Source organism: Parambassis ranga, chromosome 5 (assembly GCF_900634625.1).
Source record: "Parambassis ranga chromosome 5, fParRan2.1, whole genome shotgun sequence".
Taxonomy (NCBI): domain Eukaryota; kingdom Metazoa; phylum Chordata; class Actinopteri; family Ambassidae; genus Parambassis; species Parambassis ranga.
In genome coordinates, this window is record NC_041026.1 from 27074253 (window position 1) to 27098373 (window position 24121).

Genomic DNA, 24121 nt, shown 5'->3' on the forward strand with positions numbered 1-24121 from the left:
TCCTCACGTTTATGATATTTGCCCAGTATTATCTGTGCCTGTGGATGAATGGGAGGACAGAGCATGAGGAATGTAGAAGGTCAGGCTGCGTGATTTACACAGTACAGAGCCATAGAATCCTTGGGAAAATACTTGGGCTGGGATCAAACAGACGTCATGTGATATGTTCTTAACACTGACCTTTAAAGCCATGCATTTTACTGCTCCTCTTTGGCAAATGATGCACTAAATTTAAAACATTTCATCATTGTAAAAACAAATGCTAAGTTAAGTATAATCTTGATGTGTTTTGGAATTTTTCTTTTACGTATTACCGATATATTGATTCATTATTAAAGTTATTAAATCAAAGCTGACCTTAAAAGTGTATTCATAATGAAACCAGCGTCACATCGGAATACCTGGGAAAGAAACATGATACATTCTTGCTCTCTGTATCCCAGTGACTAAACATAAACAGTGATAGTCATAGTGAAAATCATGAAGCACACTCAGAAGGAGTTGCAAAGAAATGATTAAATTATTTGCTAACATTTGACATTTTTACCTACTCATACTTGCTGTGGGTTTACATGGAGTTTCAACTACAGCTCAGGCTTATATTCCACTCAAATTTAATCAGTATTTGTTCAGGCTGAACTATAATTTCCAGCTCATTGCAGTTATATATTTCTTGATAAGCTAATGGCACTGACCTTTTGTGTTTTTTTTTTTTTCATCTGTGGGGAAAGACTATACCCTCTTTGACATTAATGAACTTTGTGAAAGGGTTGTTTACTGGCTTCAAGGTCAGTTTCAGAGAAAGACAGCAGGTTTTCTTGTAAACATATTTACAGGCAAAGATGTGTAAACATTGTAAATGTACACAGGTGCAGAAGGGGCAATACTGGCATATTTTCCTTTTTATCACTTTGGATTTTTTTCCTGACCTTTACTCCTCTGACACTCACATCAAGGCTGTTGTGTGCATACGTGTTTATTTCTGGAAGCACTTTAAAGTAATATGTGCACCAAAAAAAAATTACTCTTAGAAAGCGTAATGATGTGCTTACTCACAATATGAAGCTGATAGGGGAGAGGAGGAGAGGAGAGGCAGATAGCAAAGCAAACGCAGGACTAGTGGGGGTATTAAATATGAATTAATGGAATGTTGCTCAGGCACATCTCGGGGTGTAGTGTAGTGTTGAAAAATAAAATTTATGTTGCCAGCTACTAGCCGTGAAGGTGCATTTGGACTTAGTATCCTTTAATTAGAAGTGAGATATTAGCATTTCATAGGGCTTTATGCTGGGTGAGGGGATCGGCCGGCCACCGCACCTTCATTAGCCAGCTTCTCTGTGTAATGAGTGCCGTCATTAGCTGATGGAGTGGATTTGCCCTAGCTCTACCTTGAAAGGCACATCCTTTACATACTTGCAAGGAATAAGGCCCTTTAATGGATTTCTTAATGAATAAAATAAGATGCCACTTTTTTAAAATTTGACAAGTGCATTTCTGATAATGTACACCTACAAGCTCCTAGCCCCCTTTTGTTGCATTAGTACCAAACGGTAAAGAGTGGTGGTGATAATGTGGAAAAATGGAAAACAAAGGTAGTCATAGTACTTTATTGAGGAGTATCAGACTTTCTTTGGAAGTTGTAAAAGTGAATCATAACTTCTAAATGTGTTATTTTCTTTAATTTGAACATGAAAGAAGGCGTGTGTCGTTTCTGTCAGTGGTCTGAGCTATAGTGCTAGATGTTAAAACTCACCATGTTTAGGTATCAGAAGAAAAAGGGGGAAAAGGCAGGACAGCTATTGGATAAACCTGACTGGAAAATACATGTGCACATTCAAAAACAGTCAAGACAGTCAGAGCAGAGGTGTTTTTTTGTGATATGGAAGTCTCCCTAAGCCTTTGGCTGCGTCTCCATTCTCAGAATCAGCCGTGAAGTGATTAGTATTTTATTGATGAGCTCCTGAAGTGGCAACTGTGGGAAATTGGATCTTTGATCTCCCGGAGTTTGGGAAATATATCCTGAGTGTGTGGAGCTCTCCAGGTAAAACACCCCCACCTTACCAACAGCACTGTGGTACTCACACACACATACACACATACAGAGAGAGACAGACGTGTCATTTGGGAGGGATATTCCTCCCCTTCTCCAAAACACATATTTGTTTTGGATGTTTTCACTGAGAGTCTACATGGTGATTACAGATGTTCATTAACAAAATTGGGTATTTGTTTTAAACTTTAACCAATCACTTTGATATGCTAATTACAGTGTAATTTAATTTGAGCCCTGTAATGATGATGCTGTTATTATGGACATAAATGATGCAGTTAAGCTGAGAGTAATCTCATTTGCATACTGTACATGCCAGTAAATTAAGCCCTTTCCTGCGTTGCTTCAGCTTTAATTTTCCACTCCTTTTCACACAGCATCCCTCAGCCCCTGTGCCTAATAGCAAGCCAGCGTGTTTGATGTGGAGAGCCGCTTCCTCACACTAAATCTAGTCACAATATGTAATACATAAAGGCTCTCATTATAACTCTAAGTGCCCTTTTAAGAAGTTGGTATTAATAAGCAGGCAAGATTTTCATGCTTTGTAGTGATACACAAAAACTGTTTTGTCCCTCACTGTAATCATCCTCAGTGCCCTAATCTGCATCTGAGAAATAAAAACAATCATGGCTGTAATAATGATGTACCCAGGAATACGTAAGAGCCCATAATCAGATTGTATATGTCTTCCTCTATGTGTTGATCAGACATATCTTCAAAGAGGTGATTGCATTTTGATATTCATACTTTGAAAAAGGGAAAAAAAGATGAAGGGCATTTGAATGTGTTTTCTAACTAAGATTTTCTCCCCACAAAAAACTAATTGAAAAATCTCACCTTATTGTAAGTTTAGCACAAATAATTTGTCTGCTGTCCTTCATATAAAAAAAATGTTTTTTGATGTCTGAATAAAAGAGGCATATTTCTGCGAGGGACATGGCTGGCCTTGATAAAAAGCTCCTGTGTCTTCATTAGAGAAGCAGCACCTCATGGTGTCTGATTGTCTGATGTTTGCTGAGAGAAGGTAAACATGTTTGTCGTACAGGGGTATATTTATGCTGATCAAACATGTGAGACCGTCCATGGTGAATGTTAAGGACTTTGGCTCACCGGCCCTGTTAGCCAGCCTCGCATTGGTCTAAACTTGCCCTTACATCCCTCGGCTTGCAAACAAGCGCCTGGCTTCCCCTTTGTGTTTTAAAGGTGGGTGAGGAGGGTGGTTTATGGACTTTAACACTGACAATACAATTGCCCTTCACTGAGAATGCTCCTCCATTTTGTACCATAAAGAATATTATTTTTCTGCCAGCCAATTTTCTCTGTTAGTCTCTAATTGGCTACATAAATCTCGGCCGTTGAGGGTGAGAAATGTTGCGGTGTCACACAGTGTAATCTTCACCCTTATTTACCAATTCATTAAGATTCATTGATGCAGGATCGGTGAGAGGAAATGACAACATAAATCAGGCCTCCAACATAATGACCCTAATCAGTTGGGAATTGCAGAAAATGTCATGATGAACTATGTCCTTGTATTAGTGCCACTGTACATTGTCATTGTGCTGCTTTATGAGAGGGACGCATCATCCTGACATGGGCTGTATTTAACAAAAAAAGAGTTGTTAAAACCTGATTCCATTAAAAGGCAGAAATTCATGTAAGGTCTTTTGGTATTTAACCCCCTGCCCTTTATCTTCAGTTTAACTGCTTAATGGAAGGCACAAACTCCCTTCCTTTTTAACCCCCTCTGTCTTCTCTATGGGAAGCTGAGCTTTTAAAATTATAACATACTTCTTTGGCCAGTACCTCAGTGAGGAACAATTGATCCAGTCAGTGGTTAAGACCACTCCCATAACAATGACAGTAAATTGGATACTGAATATTTACTTTATTTTGAGCAGCCTATTAGATAGAAAAACTCTTTGTGACTAACTCCAAACAAAAGAGGTGGGAGACGTACACCTGCTGTGTTTTTTTCTGCAGACAAATGTTGTTATACTCAGGGTTTAGGCCATACACTTATAGTTTCCTCCAGTTATCATAAGGGAGGAAACATGATGAATGCATCTACCACAGATGATGACTTACTCGGCAGTAATTAGCGGCTTACTCTGTGTATGGAGCTGTGGTTTACCACAGGTCTGTCTTGATGATTTAACAGTACTTGAAAATCTTCTGTAAAAAAATCATGTTGGTATATGTTGCCAGCTCACAAAGAAAGTGTGCACTATGGTGAGCTGACCCCCCCCCCTTAAAAAAAGGACAGCAGCAATTCTAATAATTTTGTCCTGTCTGTGCATGTGGCACACAATATTAATTAGACAAGTTCGTTAAGTCTAACCTTGCTTTTCCCAGGAAAATGCATTTGACACATTTCCTCTCCACATGTTCACATGGGAGCAGCCCTTACATGGATTCTAGTAAAAATGATTAAAAATATATGACACACTTTAAGTAATGTTAAAACAATAAGTGCCTTTTCAGTTCCCATAGGATGCTGATAGATATGGTGATATTGGTGTTTTTCTTTGGGTGTGCATGTTTGATAGGTCTAATTGGGTAAGATGAGCTTGAAGAAAGCAATGCTTACTGTTTCCCGTGCACTGAGCCTGTGGTCAGAAAAAGGCCCCCTTGTCTCCTGGTGTCTGTCCTCTCGCTGTAGTGTTAATGGGCATGAGCCACATGTGAGCGAGATTATCAAAGTCAAATGAAGGAGAGTCGCTGAGAAAATGTGTGGCGAACCACTCCTTAAAGAGGCTCCACATCCCAGAATTACTATTCCATTCATGCCCAACCAGATTTAAACTCATTAGACTTCTCTATTTACTTAGTCTCTATCGGCCCTAGTTGTACTAAAAATACCATGGCCTGCCTTACTTTGGCACATTCCGTCATTGTCTGTGCACAGCAGGCCTTTACACCGAGGTGTTTCTCAGATGGCTTCATGCAAAGGAGACAAACTGGTTTGTGTATTTTCTGAAATTATGGATCTACTCAGATTCTCTACTGGAGTCTGCCTTCTAGTACCCTTCTTATTGTTAATTTATCTGCGCTTGTAGCGTGATAATAGGTTGATATTCATATGAATCATCATAGTCACCACTGCTTGAATGTTAAGCTCCTCTCCTCCGCTCTTGGTGTAGTAATAGCTTTGGCTCTAGATTTCATGCTTGAGAATTCTATCGCAGTCATCCTGATGTGTTATAAATATGTGTTTTGCTCATATTTTATGCCTTCTTTTCAGTTTTTTGGGAGACTAAATTATATCAGTGGGAGAAGTGGAGTCAAAACACTAGGATTCTGGGTAGGGAAGCCTCATTGGATGGCTTCAGCTCAGCAGATGGCAGGTTGTTGTATGCATGAAAAATTCATAGTCAAGGTGACGTGCAGCTTCTAAGTCATTACAATACATTAGATGCCTTGTCTTTTGTAATAACATATTTTTTGACAATTACATTTTTGATATTGCAGACCCTTGTTTACAGTGGAAGTCTCACATAAATTAGGTAATGCAAGCAAGATAACATATTTTTCTGTTCACTTGAACAGTTGTTTTACAGCCCATACCCTGATGTTGGGAGCGCCAGCTCAAGCAGCCCTCAGACATCCTTTGTTACTTCCACAAACCCAGTTACTGAATAATTGAATGAGGTAAATGTTTAACATGTTTTTACAAGTTCCTTGCTGCGCTGTTGTGAGAAGCCACTGTTTGTTGGGTCTGCAAGCAACACTTGATTGCATTGCTTGACAATGATGCGTTTCCATAAGAGACCACCTCCATGGCTGCCCACAACCATCGTCACCCATCTTGTTCACTTTCACAGGGCTTGCCAACAGCTGCAACACACCATGTTAATGCATCTTCAGATGTCAGAAGAATGACATTTTGTTTATCTTGACTTTTGCCTCGCTGTTTATTCTAGTCAAAGCTGCATTTGCATCGACCTTGATTCTCTACAGGCTGCCCCCACCCGCTCCTCCCCCTCGTAGAACCTGTTTACACTATGCCTGCCCCGAGTGTCACCTAGGAAATCGGCTGATCATTCCACCTGGTTAATATTAAATGGCTCCCGCAAGGAGATGTGTTTGTTCATAAACACAAACCCCTGCTCCTCCTGTTTACTGTAGTCATGGCAGCAATCACTTATTAAACAAACAGCCGCTTTGTTTGCCCATGTGAGTGGTCTGCTTATACCCTGTACAAGGTCTGGGAAGAACTTGAAAAATGCCTCTGTGTCTCATGTGGTGCAAGGATCTAGGTTTTTGTAAAGGGGGTATTACTCGAGGAGGGTGTGTGTTACTTCTATATTGTCACAGTAGTCTGGAGATATGCTTTGCTTATCTGTGACTTGGTTGAAGTGGCTGACAAGATTACATGGTTGTTTGGTCTGACTGTGAAGTCTCCTTTGGCAGAATGTCATTGAAGCAGTTTGTTCCTCTCAGCAGAGCGGCCAGTCGATTGTAGCTGGTCCAGGTCCAGTTTCGGTCTGCTTGATTGAGATGGTTCTGCTTTGCAAGAGGCTTTTTTAAGAGCTAATATGTGAAAGGGTGTGGGGCGACAGTTTGGAAAGTTTGTTGGAATTTAGCCCAATATTTGTGTCTGTCTGTCTGGTGGAGTATTATCAAGAGACATATACTCAGAGTAGTTTGTTATCAGTGATAAGGACTGTGATAATGGATTATTTAGCATGCAGCTTGTGTTTGTCTTTCAGCTCTTCCCTCATCAGGAGCCAAAATACAGAAAAACACAAGATTCTTAAGAAACCTTGAGAAGCATTCTGCTTTTGCACCTTTGGTACACGCTGATGTGTTGTCTAGTTTAGCAACCAAGCCGAACTTCAACAGCTCTAAAGTGAGCCTCTCCCCATTGTCTCCTCCTTTGTGTGTCTTTATCTCCCGCCCAAGAAATGTTGTGCTTTTGTTGTGTGCTTGTGTAAACAAGGGCTGTGTGAGAACTTGGTGAATCGAAGCAGGTGGCCAGTGAGGCTTTTACTGTCATGAGCATTAAAAGAAAAACAGAACATGGAGAAGGGTCAAAGCACAGCTGCGCGGGGCCGACCCTACCTTGAATCGACTGCTGACTTGTTTGAGCTGTTGAATTCCAGGCAAGCATGACAGGGGGACAGGCATTAGATTTCAAGTGAGGGAGGGGTGGGTGTGGAAGAGGAGGAGAGGCAGGGCTGATGAGCTCTGGCTGCCGGCTGTTCTTAACCTTCAACCTGTCTGGTCAGGTGGGAGACACATGTGACTCGTGTTTGTACTGTACTTCCCATATTTGAGGCAGGAAAAACAAAACAAACTGTAAACAAACAGAAACTCTGACCTTTTTTTATTATCCAGTGTTTGTTCCAAACACTTGTTTTGTTTTGCAAGCAACTCCCCCAAAGAACAGACAGACATCTAATAATCAACAGCACAGCCAGTTCTTTTTTTCCTTTCCTTTTTTAAAAAAAAAACAACAAAAAACTGTTGTTGCCTTGTTTTGATCTCCTTGAATTTTCATTATTTTGATTTCTTTCTTTAAAAAACAAACAAACAAAAACCTGACATGCTCCATTAATAACAAGGAGGGTTTTTCTCATGTCTCGTTTTTTGTGTTGTTTAATGTTGAAGTGTTTGGGCCATGAACACATATGTTTTCAACCCCCGTAACTACACCCCTTTTAGTAGACACTTGACCCATAATTACTGCTGAATTTGTGTGTGTTGTATAAATGGAACGGATGGAAAAACTTAGTTTTTTGAGTCATCACACACACAAGGCAATCCCCTGAGCAAAGTGAAAATAAATAGATAAACAAACGCAGGGCCAAGGCACATGACTGCTGTTGCCCAAGCCCTGGCTGATGATGGTGTCCCTGCCTTAGTGCTTCACAGATTAACACTGTTATCAGCACAACTCTCTAATAAGGCTCTTTCCTATCTGCTTGATATTTATGATGGATAATGCCCATTTTCCATTTTCTTTTTTCCTCCAATTTTTTCGTTCATGATATTGCAGCTTTGAATTATTCTGTGGTAAAATTAATGAGAAAGTAGATTTATGGGTTTCATTTGTTTGTCAATTCGAAAATTAATTGGGTGTTAATTTTAGCCATCCCCTCATCGGTGCCGGATCCAAGCATGCGCGCATTACTTTGCATTCGTTGTAGCCTTTCTCTCCTTTATTGTGGGTCACTAGTTTTGCATACATTAAAATAGCCCCGCGGCTCATTCTCTTGATTACTTTTTGAGATGCCATGCATTTGGAAATTTACGCCTTTCCGTTACAATTATGAAAATTTTGCATGGAATGACAGTGCATGTATAATAGCCATTACCTCCCCCCTTTTATGTAGCTTTAGAAAAAAAGACAGCCCTGTTTCTGCATGTGGAAAAATGTCTTTTATTTAAAAAAATAAATAAATAAGTGGGGGTGAATAACGTCAGCACATGGTTTATTTCAAATGGCATTTAATTTCGCCTGAGAATGTGTGTTTCTAATTGGTGTTTCAGAAGGGGAGTTGGTGCGAGCAAGGGCCTGTAGATGGAGTTGTGGCTGGCTCCGTCCCATCCCACAGTATTCCTTTTGCTCACTCCCTTGTTTAGAAAATCCCATTATGGAGGGAGGCCGTGCCAGACTAGAGGGGTGAGCCGGGTCAACATCTGTCTGGAGGGAGAGGGGGGCCGGCTTTAGCCCAAACCCAGAGAACAGAGCTTGTAGGCCAGGCCCAAGCTGCTCAGACAGGCCCCTGAGTGTGGGGGCGTTGTGACACACAACTGAACCGGCACAGGCCACAGTGTCAGATGACTCATTCAGTTATACTTCTTGCAAGAAGGGCTTCTACAGGAGAGAAGATGTAAACCATAGTGCTCTTTGGGTTTGAATTTTATTCTGGTACTGCTCCCCATAGCCTCAAACTGCTACTGATAATACTAAGCGGGAAGCATTTAAAGGAACTGTGCTGCTTCTAGCACTGTCTATTTTTTTTTAATAATCCCATGTCTAGATTATTATCTCACCTCTGCTCTGTAAATATTCTTATGTGACAAGTTGTCAACCTCAATTTCCTATCTGTCAGCCTGAGTGTGTGTCCCCATGGTGTCTGGGTGTGTGTCTGCATCATGTTTAGATCAGATCTCTGGAGACACTGTGTACCTGAGCGCATATACACTCACATTGGCCTTCCCATTACACGCCTTAAATGCAACACCATAAATCTGCATTTAGTTCCATTTTCACATACTTTCATGATGAGGCCCAGTGTTTTAAAGGCATTTATTCTGCTTCATATAAATAATTAATCAGCCAAGTTAATTCGCTTCTGCCTGACTTGGTCAGCTTCATTAACTGCCCTGGAATTGGGAGACGTTGCGCCAATGAGGCCTGTGACCACTGCACAATAGCTGTAAATCATTCCACTGATTTGCGGAATACAGGCACAGATATGCACCAGTGTCACTGGCACTTATCCCTAGAGAGTCGGGGGGCTGTGGTCGGGACAGCATGTCTGTCTGCCTTTTGTGTATTCCAAAACAGAACAGAAGACATAACATCTAAAACAATGGCTATGTATTCCCATTTAATGCTGATTGCTGTGGCCGTATTTTACAATAAGTATGCAAACTACACCGCCTGTATTTGTGTGTTTCACTTTTTGAGTTAGATTAAGTTATGAAAGACAACATTTTTTTCCAACTCAAAGGCATTTGTTTATATTCCGACTTGTATTTTGGTGTTAATTGAGCACCCCTCAAGGATTTGACTGTTTTTGCTCGGCCTCATATTGGATGTTTCTCATGGAGATTCTTTGGCAGGCCTCACACAGTCGCCCTGTTTCCCATTAAAAAGCCATTCTGCCGTGGTTCTTCTGGGAGCCATGCAAGTAAATATATCCATTTCCATAGAAAGTGTTTTGTTTTGGAGGTCCAGTGTTTTCTTGGGCTCCTCTGCTCTCACTCAACTCAGGTTGGGTTCCTCTCATGTGTACTGGACCCCAACCCTCCACTGCACCCCTGCATATAGCCTATAATGGAAAACACAAACAAAACCTGATTCCTGCTCACTTTTCTGCAGCCCAGTATGGACTTGTCATCTGCAAGGGATCTGCACCGGAAAAAAGACAAAACAAAGGAACAGTTCATTGCTCTGTTTAGAAGCTGTCTGTGAGTGTGCGTGTGTGTGTTTGCCTCATTGCATAGGCTACAAGCAAACAAACAAGGAAGACACAAGGAAGCACAAACCAGCATGGAAACCTGCAATAAAAGTGAAATTGTGTGGGAAGGATATGACAGATGTTTATAGTTTGGCTCACAGTTGAAATGCGACCTCATTGCTGTGTGTTTAAACAGCTGGTTCTCCCTGTCTCTGTCCCTGTTTTCTCTTTTCTGCGTCCTCTCTCAGGTTTTTAAGTCATGATGCAAGAATCTGGGACGGAGGCGACAAGCAACGGACCAGCCAATCAAAATGGAGGAACGAGTCTGGAGAGTGTACCCCGGGAGGGACGTCCCAAAAGCGCCACGCCATCAGTTGAGGTGACTGCAGTGGACCTCCTGCATGTCCAGCAGCACCAGGTAGACCAGTCCCCCTTTCACACCTGTCTTCTTTATTAAGGCATGTCAACAGCAGGCCCAATCTGCCTCTTAAAGTGCCACTTAATATTTAATCCCACCTCAAAGTACATCCAGTATATAAACACATTATTATTATTATTTATGTATATTGAGGCCCCGTTTGAATATTTAAAGAAGGGGAAGTGCTCTCTCTCTGTGATTGTGTTTGGTTGTGAATGTGTTTATCGTAGCATGCAGCATCTGCATTTTAGTAAAATATTTATGATGATGTTCTGACATATTTTAAGTATGTAGGTGCCACAGGATTTTGTAGACAGTTAAGAAACCATGACGTCCAATAGGATGACAGCATTCGTTGTAAACACACCTCACACTCACAACTAATGCCACACTCTGTCTTGTTAACCAATGAGGTGCCGCGATGCACGACGCTGTTATCGTCGGTGAAGCCGAAACAGTTTCGCCATCTCAGACATGAGGCAAACAGACAAGCTCTTTCTGTTGGTGTCAGCGTTATGTGTGGCACACGACAGTGTGTTTAAGGAAACAACATTGAAAAGATCAGTGTGTCTTCTGCTATCTTGGTCTATCCGACAGCACAACTGGGGTTGTTGTCAGGAGCTGTTTGGTGATGATGCACAGGCTCTGTGCTGTTGTCTGTTGTCACAGCACATCCATCAGGATTTGTAGTGAGAGGGGAACAATGATGCTGCATAGAGCACAGGAGGATATGCATTGTAACATATAGAACTGAGCATTACTCACTATTGTCATTCATTATCTTTCAGCAGAAACACTATGGCATTATGATGATATGATATTTTATGTGATATCTATCATTTAGAAATGAGGAGGAAGTTCTTTCATACGTCATTTTAAAAACAAATTACTAATGAAAAGTCAATTCTTGGTTTTTCATTTGGTGTTATACATAAGAAGGTGCTGGGTGTGCATAAGCTTTATGTGTTTCCAATTCCCTTTTATGCCCTTTTATGTTGACTATAGTGATATGTTCTTTTTAATGATGTCCCTATGCAACATATAAAATGCTTCAGATGTTGTCGTGCAGGGTGTGTGCGCGCATGCTGCTTGTGTTAGTCACATATTATTGTGTAAAACAAAAGGAAGAAATGTTAGTTAGTAAGCAGGGAGGGTGGGTCATTGTCTCTCTCTTAGGCTTTAGGCTTCTCTAGATCTACACTGTCCCCACTCCCCCACCCCCTCCAGCTCCAGACCCCAGTCCCAAACCCCACCTCCCATCCATGTCATTTTTTTCCAGCTCAGAATGAGCATGTCGTCAGTGAGAAAATCACAGCCATACTGAATTCATTACTGCAGTAGTCATACAAAACCATGGATAAAATTTCAATAACTGCAGGCCACAGTTGAGTAAACAGTTGCACTGAAACTTAATTCCTGTTGACTTTTCCTTCATTCTTTGCCAGGGGCACATTCTGATTCGCTCTGCAAAGACAACAGGGTTACAACTTTGATAAATGTGAGGCAGGGGAGAGGGAGAGCGGGAGTGAAAAGTGTCATAGATGTGTACTTGACACCAAGAAGGGCTAGAAATAAAGCCTCCCCACTAGAATAGAGCCAGTCGTCCAAGCATGGTCCCTGTTTTTCAAGTCGTCCAGAAAGACTATTGCTCTCCAGCATCTGCCCTGACAATTAAAGGAAGGAAAAACAAGCAACTCTCTCCCTTCAGATTTAATATATTACTGTCACATTTTCTGCCTTTGGACTGTGTTAAATAACAGGCGCTTTTTGGTTTATGCCCTTTGAACAAATCCAGTGATTAATTTTTTCGGCCTGCCTTTGGAGTTGAAACAAGGGAGGTGTGCTAATTGTTGTGTGTGCTAAATGACACATGAATGGAGACGAAGGACAAGATGCCTCACTTTCAGCTTCTGACGCTGGGCTTTGATAGGCTGCTTACCATGGTAGTGTTACTGGGAAGGCAGGCAGTCTCTTTATTCTCCCATTAGACTAACCCAGGATTTTCACTCATGCACCATGAACCATGTTAATTGTCCCCAGGGCATTACGATCGTCGCTCAATTACTTGATAACTTTTTACTTCTGTGGCATTTCACAGTCTTTTCTTTTAAGTTTTATTTGTGGCTCGCACTAATACGCCTCTAACTGACACACTGAGACTTTCTTTTTCTGCATTCTTTGTTCTTCAGAAAACATCCAAGATGCTATTACCCCTTTAGGTGATGCAAAAATCAATCTAAAATGTTCTCAGACTCAAAGTGCAAATGTCTGAGAGTCCCCTGAGTGAGCCAGAACAACAAACCTGGCAGTGGCATATCATTTATTCTTATTAGGGAACATAACTATGAAAGACAGTCCTCATTAATAAAGATGGGGGATGAAATAATTGTAATCTGTTTGATCATCTTGATTCTGACAGGGGAATTCATCTTGTAGGCTAGTCAGATTTGGGGGAAGTGGACCATAAGCTTGATTTAAGCATCTCTATTAGTGAGTCAAATACTGTTTGTTAAGAAAGAAGGGTGAAAAAAAGGAGCTGTCTGTTTTTTTTTCTTTAAGATGCTGTTGAAATTTAACACACTCCACTATTTAAGGAAGTTAATGTTTCTGTTGTGTTGTAATAGTTTGACATATGGGTATATTATAAATGTTTGTTGTGCATTCTGTTGCTTCTTTGGCATGCTTAGTTTGTTTTGCTTTTGCTTGTGTATTATAAATGAGTCTCCTTTTTTTAGAACTTAAACAGAATATTTTCTTCATGTCTGTGCCACAATCTATTTATTTTCTCCATGTTTTTGTTTGTGTTGCAGAAGTTGTGGTTTTAACGTTATCCACATGAGGAAGTGAAGATTCGGTTGGAGAGAAAACAAAACAAAAAACAGTAGTAGGAAAGTGCTTTTGCAATAACCTGTTTTGTGATTTGTGATTTAAATTATTTTGTAACAGGAAGTTGACTTGTGCAGCTGTAGTTGTCAGATAAACACACACACACAGCGACATCATAATATGAGGAGGTGCTGGAGCAGCTGTCTCCAGGATATTTAGTTCATGACCAGGATATCCTCAGATGTGTATGGTCATTTTCAGTAAAGCTTCTCGTTCAAAATTGGGTTTCAAGAGAGCTACATGCATACGTGCATACATGTTTTTCCCCCCTATCTGCCTATCTGTGGTTGAGGTGTCCGTCATGTTGCGTGTACAGTAGAGGAGAGAGTGACACGCAAAAGAGCGGCTGCTGAAAGAGCTGAGTGTGCACAGATTTCTGGTTTGCATAATGCAAGTCCCCTGTGGAGGCTTGAGAAGGTGGAAATGCACATCTCAGGTGCCGTCACAGAGCTCTTCTCTGTCTTCCGGGCTGCAGGAAGAGGCACTACATACACACACAGCCATATAGTGCACACGTATGAGTAGATACATTCTCAGACAGAATGAAGGACCAAAGGCCATGCCTTCAAGTGCAAGGCCTGCTGGTTTCTGGCGTCCAGTCCACATTATGGGCTAATGGTCAGACTGAGAGAGTTAACAGTGTCAGGTCAGAGAAGAGGCCAGAGAGCATTTTCTGCCTCAGATCTCTGCTAATCGTATGTGTTCTGCTGCAGAGCTGAGGACAAGAGGGAGACAGTGCTATGCCTGGATTACACAAGAAGAACACAGTCTTATCATTGTGCTTTTGAATTGAATTCCTACCAGTATCTTTGTATTTGCTCTACTGCAGAATGTATGTGTGTGTGTGTGTGTGTGTGTGTGTGTGTGTGTGTGTGCAGTGTAATGCCGAATATATAACGTGTGATAAAGGCTTCTTTGCTCAGAGTGCTTTGACCAATAGCTGTGTTGCATTATCCGACTGAATGTCTGCTCCCTTCCTGATCCAACTCGCAGCAGTGTGATCCACTGAAAGCATCCAAGTCCCCACAGTCTTACTGAGCATACTCATCCATCTCCAGGAGCTCTCAGGTATCTTCATGTATACTGCTCATATTGTCACAGGAGGCCAAGCAGAGGCTCCGACTTATTGGAAAATCTGGCGGAGAGGATAACATCAGTGTTATGACACTGCATATTGCCCTAAATTGCTTATTGGTAAAATGATAGTGCTCGTCCAATTTGAATAATTTTATGGAATCCCTCACAGAACAGTTTAATTATGTTATCACACAACTGGCAACATCTGTCTTTATACCACAGCACATGACAGTTTTATTACAGGCTGAATTTCTTTGCTGGTTCTGGCAATTGATGTGTGATCTGATTAATAATCACACAGATGGAGGTGAAAATTGAACAGTGATGCGTTGCTATGTGGAAAAAAAACTGGAAATAATTATCAAAGGGGGAAAAAACAGGCTCTGTCACCGAACATATCATGATGGCTTTCATGCCCCTCTCACTTGAATCATATTTCTTTTTTAAACACAGTTGCAATTTTTAATCTGAAAGAAAAAAAAATGTTTAGTCTACACACAACTTGTCAAATCCTTTTGTCACCCAGGTTTTGTCAGTGAGGTTTTCAAGAGGTACACCACCCAGCAGGTTTCCTTTGTCTTATGGATGCCTTCCAAGGCAGCCTGCCCATGAACTCATCCATTTTGTTGAGTCTACCTCCAGCCGCCGCTCTCCAACTGAGAAGAGATGAAGCACAGGTTGCATGTGTGCCGAAACCCATAGTTTAACATAGTTGACTGTTGCTCAGGTCGACATCCTGTTTACACGCCCTGCTTATGTGGGCAGCAGGGGGAGGGGAATCGCTGGAGTTGTTTGACATCATGGTAGTCAGAGTGAACACACACATAGAAGAAGACACACTCATGTCACACCATCGACCCAGCTCAAAAACATGCTCTGTAGTAAAATAACGTTTTGTACTCTGAATATAAAGCACTTAGATAAAGACATTAGGTTTCTTATTCTTTAGATTATTATATACAAGAATACTATTATTAGCTTGTTTAGTGTTGAGTTTCCATTGTGTCATGAAATCCAGTACTTTTGATGGGATTTAATGAGTCAATAAATGCATTTTTCTTGACTTAATCTGTGGTCACTAACAAGACTCTTACTGCACTAAGAATCTCAGCTCCATGTGCATATGCTACACTTCTTTGCCTGTATTTGGATTAAACAGGAGTTGAGCAGACTCAGTCCCTGCCAACATGGCCATACCGTTAAACTATGCGTGAAGACATGAAAAACTCATCCATCTTTTTTGCAGTACAATCTATAGGACTACTCAAAACTACTTACCCTACTTTTTTTCCAACAGAAATGGCATTCAGATGTGATGAAAACACATACAAAGTGTAATAAACAGACCCATTAGCTCCTGTAGCCATAAAACAGTGGTTATAAATTACTGCTTTTCATGGCAGTACAATTTTATAAGACAAACAAAACCACTAAAAAACATCCACCAGCACAACAAAACAGGCCGGCATAGACCAAAGACACCTAACCAAACCAAAATAATGATGTAATGTTGCAAGATTCTATCAACTACACAGAAAAGGTGCTGCATGCCAACAAAACCAAAAGGCAAATATGAAGCAATGAGGAACAAGTTAGTTTTTTGATCAATATTCTAGTAATTGATTTCATTAGGCATATTAACAACATGTGACAAAGACAGGCTGTGCAGTGTAGTCATTCAAATCAACATCAATCTAATTGCTGCATTACATCACCAAACCAAGTTTCCTTTATAATATATTAACTATAAAGCAGAGATAAGGGTGGTTAAACAGTATTTTCTGTGCACATCTTTTTTTTTAAGGTTAAATAGTCCCTTTATCCCAGCAGAAAATGTGTGAGTGAGAATACCAGTGAAGGAAACGCGCATATACAAAAGCCTCCCATGTAAATGATGCAAGTGTATGCTGGTATCATTAGGAAGAGTGAAGTGGCTCTCATTGTGTGGTGCCCGGATGGTCTTTGATGGTCTGCGTGTTTGAGCTGAAGTGGGCAACTCTAAACTTTGAGCAGGTGTCTGAAGCAGCTGGCTGGAGGCAGACAGACAGGGAAACACGTCCGCATCAGTTCAGTATTAAATGGCTTAGAGAGAGGCCTCGGCTAGCCAGAGGACTAATGCATCCTCAATGTTTTATTTAAGGTAGTGCCAACAACCGCTCCACATCAAGATGCACATACACAGATCCACACACATGCACACACACAGGCGCAGAGAGTAATTTTGCGCTGTTTAGCTGAACAACTTGTGTGTTTAGTGTTGTAAATAAGTAACCGTTTTAACAGGGCCTCAGGAGGCTGTGGTCGGGAAAGTACACGCTCAGACATGACTGGCTTTAATGGCCATTGTCAAAACACAGTTTGAACAAAACCCTCTCTTCACCCGATTGGAATGTTTACACTTAGTTGAATAATAATGCCATTTTAAGGAGAAGCTATTCTTTAAGGGTAGCAAATCTGACCCAATTTATTAGGGATAGACTTAAGGATGCACAATTCCTCTTGGGAAAACATTCAAACGCAGTGCCTATTCATTTTTAATGAGAGCACTACTTTAAAAACTTCATAGAATTAATATGTATCAGTAAGTCTTTCCTGTGCAGAAAACTTCAGGGTAATTAATATTCATAGGCTGTGCTTGTTAACACCCCCAATGCTTGTGCAATGTAGATCCAATTAACATAGAATGGACCCCAAGGATTTGGGCAGATAAGGGTTAAATGAGCTATTGAAATTGAAACCAGGACCGTCTCCTTTTAAAACACTTATTTGTTTCAAAAAGCCCTAATCCTTGTTGCAGATTAAGGCATCTTTTGGGTGCACATGTGAATGGCGACATGGGTAGAGTTGCCTCAGATTGTTCAACGAGACTCAGTATGTGCATGAAAGATGTTGGTGTCTGTGCACGTCTGCACGCATCTTAAGTGCTCGTGCAAGTATGTGCACTTGCTAGTATACATGTATGCATAGAGAGCATCACCTACACAGCTAGGCTAATGTGAAAACCCTGTAGTCAGCCTAGCTTTTATATCTTATTCATAATCTCATGGCACAGTGTGGGTTATACACATCAATGTTCATTCTAGGCCTGGGCCCGCTACTCCTGGCCAAGCAGGGTGACAGAGGGGTGGGAGTTCTGAGGTTATAAAGGAAACTAGGTGATTGCACAGTAGCAAAATGCCACCTGCTGTCGTTTGTTAGCACACAGGCTGCTCCCCACAGCACCCTGAGACAACAATAAAGGACACACTGTTTAAGAGTAGGTCAAAACAGGTGAGCTAACTGATAGGAACTAACAAGGATACAGTGATCTGAACAGAACTAGAGGGTTAGAAGGTTTGTTTATTTCCTGTTTCTTCAAGGTTTTGATTTATCTTCACTAGAATTGATGTGGCACTCTTAAGTGACATTAGGAAAAATTAAAGAAGGATAATCATGAGAAAGTGTGTTTACAGATGGAAAAGGAAATGTAATTAAAGCTATGATCTGCCTGAGACCATTATGTAACTTATGTCACCAGGACACCATGACAGGTATCCTGACCTCAATGTATAGAACTGGTGGAATACCCTTTAACCCTTTACTGCCTGAATTAATTTACATTGATATTTAAAAAAGAAATCATTTGTGTTTTGGCAGTCCTAAAGATCCTACCTCCTGCATCACATACAATACATATAAATTTAGGTATGATGCAAATTTGTGATATTAGGCATAATTGGGCATCATAGTAATTAAACAGTCTTTATTGCTGAAACAGGGCTTTGGAATTTACTAACAACATGCATTTCATTTTTCTGTTTTGACACATTACACTTGGAACGTTTGAATACAGTCTGGCCCTGGCACTGCCGCCCACTATCAACAAGTGGCTTTGAAATAGATTTACTTAATATGCTTCTGCAACAAATACAAGTAAATACAAAAATGTATGAACAAACAACTGGAGTTGTTTTTGGTTTGTGCAGAATGTGCATCAACCATCAATAGTAGGTTACATACACAACCTCGGCTGCATTAAGACAAGAAGTGATATGAGGCATTATCGCGACATTCGTCTACAGGCAGTGTAGGTAATTTTATCCAGTAGCCACTATTTGTTATATTGCTTGAAATTGACTATATACCGAATATATAACAGAAAAAAATAACATACAAGCTCTGAAAAAAGAGAAAAAGATCTACATCTGTAGATCACATGCAGTGATTGGTTGGTGTTCACGACCAATATCATGCCTTCCCTCCCTCCCTGCAGGTGCGCTAGCCAGGCCTTAAATCCTATGCATCGCTAATGCTAAACCTTGTCCACGCATATCTGCGGCACACCTGTGAAAACACCTGCGAGTACTAACAGAAGTTATGTTTGTTTTTCTTACTTCTAAATGAGACACAAGGAATCGGTGAATTTAAGAGAAGCTGTGAACGCTGTTTTGACGCAGTGGTGTTTGTACCTGTCTGTGTGTTTTAAATTAACTTTTCCTTCATATGAATGATGATTTGGCAGCTCTACCTCACTGCACACTATTATTATTTTCTTGGTTATGATTCCCCCATATCATATGTGTTGTAGCCAAAATTATGTTATGTGTTGTGCCTGCATTCAGAACCATATCTTATAACAGTTCTTATGCAACTCTGTTCACACTGTGCATTGTATATTTTCCCCCTTTTTTCCCTTAAGATTCACTAAAACAAAGTTGACAGCTGTGTTTTTGGGAACACAGGCTGGAATATGATAAACTACCTGTTCTGATGATCAAATGAGCCTTCACTGAAGTAAATATGCATGGACAGCCACACCGCGTATAGGTCTCTCAGAGTAAATTTGATTGTTTGACATGTATTCACCCATCAACGCGTGTATCAGTGATTAATAACAACCCCCCTGTACGTTCAGCGGTGACATGGCCTCTATTTGAGAGAAAAATGGCACAGGTCGGTATTCACTGGTGAATAGCTGTATACCATTTAGAGAATGATATGCCATGATGGGATGTCTTCTCATAAATAATAGTGATGGCACCTCAGCATCCTGTGAATGACATGTGCCATAAATACTTAGCCAGGCCAGAGACAATAGTTCATATAATATCCTTGTGCAACCTTTTTCTGTTTACAAAAAAAGTATATATATTATTTAAATGGACAATAAAAACAAATGTTTTTCCCTCCTCAGTTGGTGACAGAGAGACCTCCAGGACAATGTGTGCCGCTCCCTCGCTGTGGTCTCTGATACGCTGTTGTTATTTGCTTGTGTACAATCTTTGACATGATGTAATGGGATGGCTGTGAAAGTACTAGCCAGTAAATGGCACAGAAAATAAGACAGCCCTTTATGTCTTCCCCCTCTGCTTTCCTCCTTTTCTCCCCCCTTTTTTCTTGTTTTCTTCCCTGCAAACTGGGAATATGTTCTGCATTTGACTGAAGGAACATGAGCCTTGAATATAAGTAACTGTTTTTTGCATTAGGTACTCCCTGAAGGTAGAAGGGGAAAATATCATGTCCCTGCGTGAAATGTGAATGTGAAATCTAGCAGAAAGAAATATTTATGACCATTTTCTGCTTGATTAGAGCTGGATGACATGCCTTAGGAGACAGTGAGTGGACAAAAGGCAGCAGTGCTGCTTCTGGGCAGATGTTAAAGAAAGAGTTGTTTAAGGAGGAGGCCATTTTTTCTCTGGACAGAATGCATGCATGTCTGTGGGTGGGATGCAGGGTCATGTTTGAAGAATTGGAAATTGTGTAAGTCCAATACTGACTGGAAGGCACAGGATCAGTCACTGGTCTTGTTCTCACTGACATAAAAAAAACAGTATAATACCTATAACAATAGTATAACTGTGCTTCATTGAGAAATAAAACTGAACATGAGAATGAATTGGACAGCACTGCTCCCACACATGCTTTGATGTGTCCGTTACACATTTCATTCCTGGCAGCAATTTATCAATCAGTTTTTTTTAAGCTGGGATTTAGTCCAAGACACAACTGTTTGATGGAACTGCATCTGTATTTTACTACTAAGTTCCCATACATACAGACTGCCTTGTTGGTTGTACACTGACTACTAGACTACATGCTTCATACTAACCAGTACACAGTAATCTTTATCAAGTAAATATCTGTAACATTTTTTTACAATATTCAAACAGAATTAGTCCTGGTTTGTTAAATTTTAACACTTACAGCCTACCATCTTGAATTTAATCTATGTTGTTTAAGCAAGGATACATTCTTATCCACACAAAGGTACCTGCTTTGTTTATGCAATAATTTATTTATTCAATCATGTGTAATAATTGGTAAATAAAAATAACCATAGCTAGAGGAAGGTGTGATTAAAGTGGCTTCAGTTTAACCTATTCAGATATAGTACTCTACCTCACACTGAGTCTTTCACAGCGGTATTGAGGCATTACTAAATGCAAATTACTGTTATTGTCTATATAGTATATTATTATCGACACATGAGCCTTTTAAAAGCTAAAATTGCCACTTAGATAGTTGATACTGTGCAATAACAGTTGAATCATCTGTAACTAAATGCTGGTTTGTATAGAGACTGACCATACTTACAATATATTCTATTCACTCAGAAATTGCACTTTGTTTACATAAATGACAAGACATCTAGCAGTTTTGTAACAGGAAAGAAAGGGTTGTGCATCCTGATTTAGCTCTATATGCATTTAAGATTGAGTTGTGCGTCATCAAACACCATGTGCTCATGGCCCATAAACATATTTAACACAATGTACTATTGAACACAGACAATGAAGGGTTGTGTAATGTGTTCGGTAATTAAACACACACTCAGTATTCCTCTACCAGATCAGGGAGGAACGTTTCTCTAATCATCACCTCTTGCAACATGATTATCAGTGTTGTGTTGCATCAGGACATGTGCCAACATATACATTAATCAGTTAATTACTGTATTGATGCAATTGTGTTGGTTGCAGAAGCAAGCCATCTTTGGCAGCAGATTGATTGTTTTTAGATGGAGGCTGTGACAGGGGAGAAGCCTCAGCTCTTAGAGCCATTTCCAATGGATCAGAGAAGTACAAAATTGAGAGTATGATTAATTTTTCAATTTCTCTCTGCGGATATCTAATAATTGTGCCCATAGATAGCCAAGGGCTCTTATTAAACATTAACATGCAAAAGAAAAGTTAGAATCAGAAAGATGGTATTTTGGATTGAATAATGTAAAATATCTGTAGGGCAACAGCGAAAGAAGCAAACTATTCCAGGTTTATTCTTCAAATGTTTTCCACCACTGCAATACCTACTCCTAATTACTGAGCTCTTATCTGCACACTCAACACTATATTTATTTTTCCTCATTGCTATATGCAAATTTCTCAAACCCTTTAATAACATGTACATGTCAGTATTTTTTATTTATTTATTTATTTTTTTAAGGTATCATTAGAAATGTCATCTGGATGCTGCCAGAATTGTGTTTTTAATTGGTATGTAACCCAAGTGGACAAGTTTTTGATAATTAATGCAAGACTATGTCCAACATATAAATGCTTGGTTCTTTGATTTGGTAAAGTGAGTGTTGGGAGGCATGTGTTTCTTAAAATGAGTCATAGTGGTATCCCTTTTGCTTTCCAATAGTGGGACACTTTGCCTTTAAGAAGCGACGCCTCAGAAGAGGTCGCACCACCTTCAGGTCTCATTCTGTCTCTCCTTCTGTCTTTCTCACCGTGCTGTCTCCATCACTTTGTTCACTTCCACATAATATCATCATCATCTCAGATAGCTGTGGCACTGGAGAACTGCATTTGTTGATCAGATTTGGCTTGGCTGACGCCTCCTCCCCAGAAGTATGGTGATGCGCGTGTAATGCTCGCATGGGCCCAGCTTCAGCGGCTGATTGAGTGATCCTGCCTGTCACAGAACAAGATAACCGCATCAGTAAATACCACTTCTCGGCCCCCTCACTAACATCCTACCTCTACCAGGAGCAGAGCTGCTCTCCACACAAGCACACAGTCTGATACATATACTTCAAACTCTGAATCATATCGTCAGCATGTAATCAAAGTGGTAACACCTGTTGGCTGTCAATTCCCCCCCCCCCCCCCCCAATAGAAATAAAGGATGCACATATAAGAACATTTTATATTTAGCCCAAAAAATATTACTAGCTCACTGCTTCTCCAAAGGGAATTCTAACTCAAGTTACATTTTCTTCTCAATTTGATGAGGTCTCTAGCTGGTATCACACCACCAGATTCCGGTTTCACAGCGCAATCTTTTGATATCCCCCTCACTTCAAAACATCACCAGCATTGAAGATGGATTGAATTAGCGATTTGTGGTGTATTTATCTCGATCTGAGAGTAATTTGGTGCTCTCTGTCTTAGCACTCAAGCTCAATGAAAACAATAAATGGTGTCCTTATCTTCTAGAGTGAAATCAAGATAGGCACAGGAGGCTGTGAGTTATTTGTGGTTGATTTGGAAGGAAAGGAAGGACAGGAAATGGACACCCCTCTCGCATTACCTCTCGCCGTACAGCAGGAGAAGGGGGGAGGCAGAGGGACGTTTTTAATCAGGAGAAAGCTGTGCTTCTAATGTAAAAGTGTCAAAGATGTGCCTTAGTTCTGCAATGAGTGAAATCTGGTCAAGTCCTGTGTTAAATTGAAAACGGGGCCGCTGGGATTTGGAGGTGAGGGGACAGGGGACTCGACGGTAGCAGCATCTTGGCAATTATCACAATCTCCTGTGCTCCATTCCACTCTTGAGGCCTCCTCTCGTCTATATGGCTCCAATATCCTACTAAGAGTACAGGAAAAGCAACAAAACAAGACTAGTGAAATATTATTTTTTATCCTGATGATGATTTTTCTTTCTAGAGTATTGCCCAGGGACTTATATTCTTACAGGGCATTCCTTCCAGTCTTTGCTGGCTCATGATGAATGAAAAACTGCCGCATGTGCCTCTGTACCTCCCCATGCCCTGCCTGTTGGAGCATCAAGCTTAATGCGCATGCTACGGCGGCATGTCCCGACATATCCCAGCAGCCTCCCTCTGGCGAGAGAGAAAAAGATCACTTCCTGGCAGGTGCAATGTGGGGAGCCACAGCTTCTTGCCTTTTCGCTGACTCGCCACAAGAGTAAAAGGAAGAAAAAAAATCATAAACTAGAAGAGGAGAAAAAAAATGAAAGTTACCCACTACTCTATTTATATGTGTACGTGTGCAGTCTATTTTAACCACCTGAGCGGGAGCCAGAAAGCTAGCACTTGCCCCATATTTTAACCAGATGTTGAGGAGGAAAGAAAAGCCTCAGAAGAGTCCTGCAATCAAAATAATTATCTTTATGGGTGGATGTTTACAAAGTGTTAATGTGATATTCTGCAGGCAGACTAACTGGCTCGGCTTTTATGTGTTAAACATGAGAAATGCTTCTGTCTATTAAAAGACCAACAGCTTTATATAGGAAGAGTGTAGTTTATAAATGTCTTTACAGCTTCTTTTCTGTTCTTCAAAAGAAGGAAAGACCATTTATAGTGAGCCGTGATCCTTCTTCTCCTCCGCCTTCC

General features: G+C 40.6%; 1 protein-coding gene across 10 annotated transcripts in view; it reads left to right on the forward strand.

Moving 5' to 3' along the window:
- The window catches only part of foxp1b (forkhead box P1b), a 136346-nt gene that overhangs the window by 52331 nt on the left and 59894 nt on the right, over positions 1 to 24121 (forward strand). For 9 of the 10 annotated variants that reach the window (XM_028407305.1, XM_028407309.1, XM_028407313.1 and 6 more), the window contains one exon: positions 10434 to 10603. In XM_028407305.1, coding sequence (XP_028263106.1) covers positions 10445 to 10603 — 159 coding nt within the window. In that variant the 5' untranslated portion in view covers positions 10434 to 10444. Of the gene's footprint in view, positions 1 to 10433; positions 10604 to 13435; positions 13492 to 24121 lie in introns of those variants that run through there. The other variant, XM_028407315.1, reaches the window with a different exon arrangement.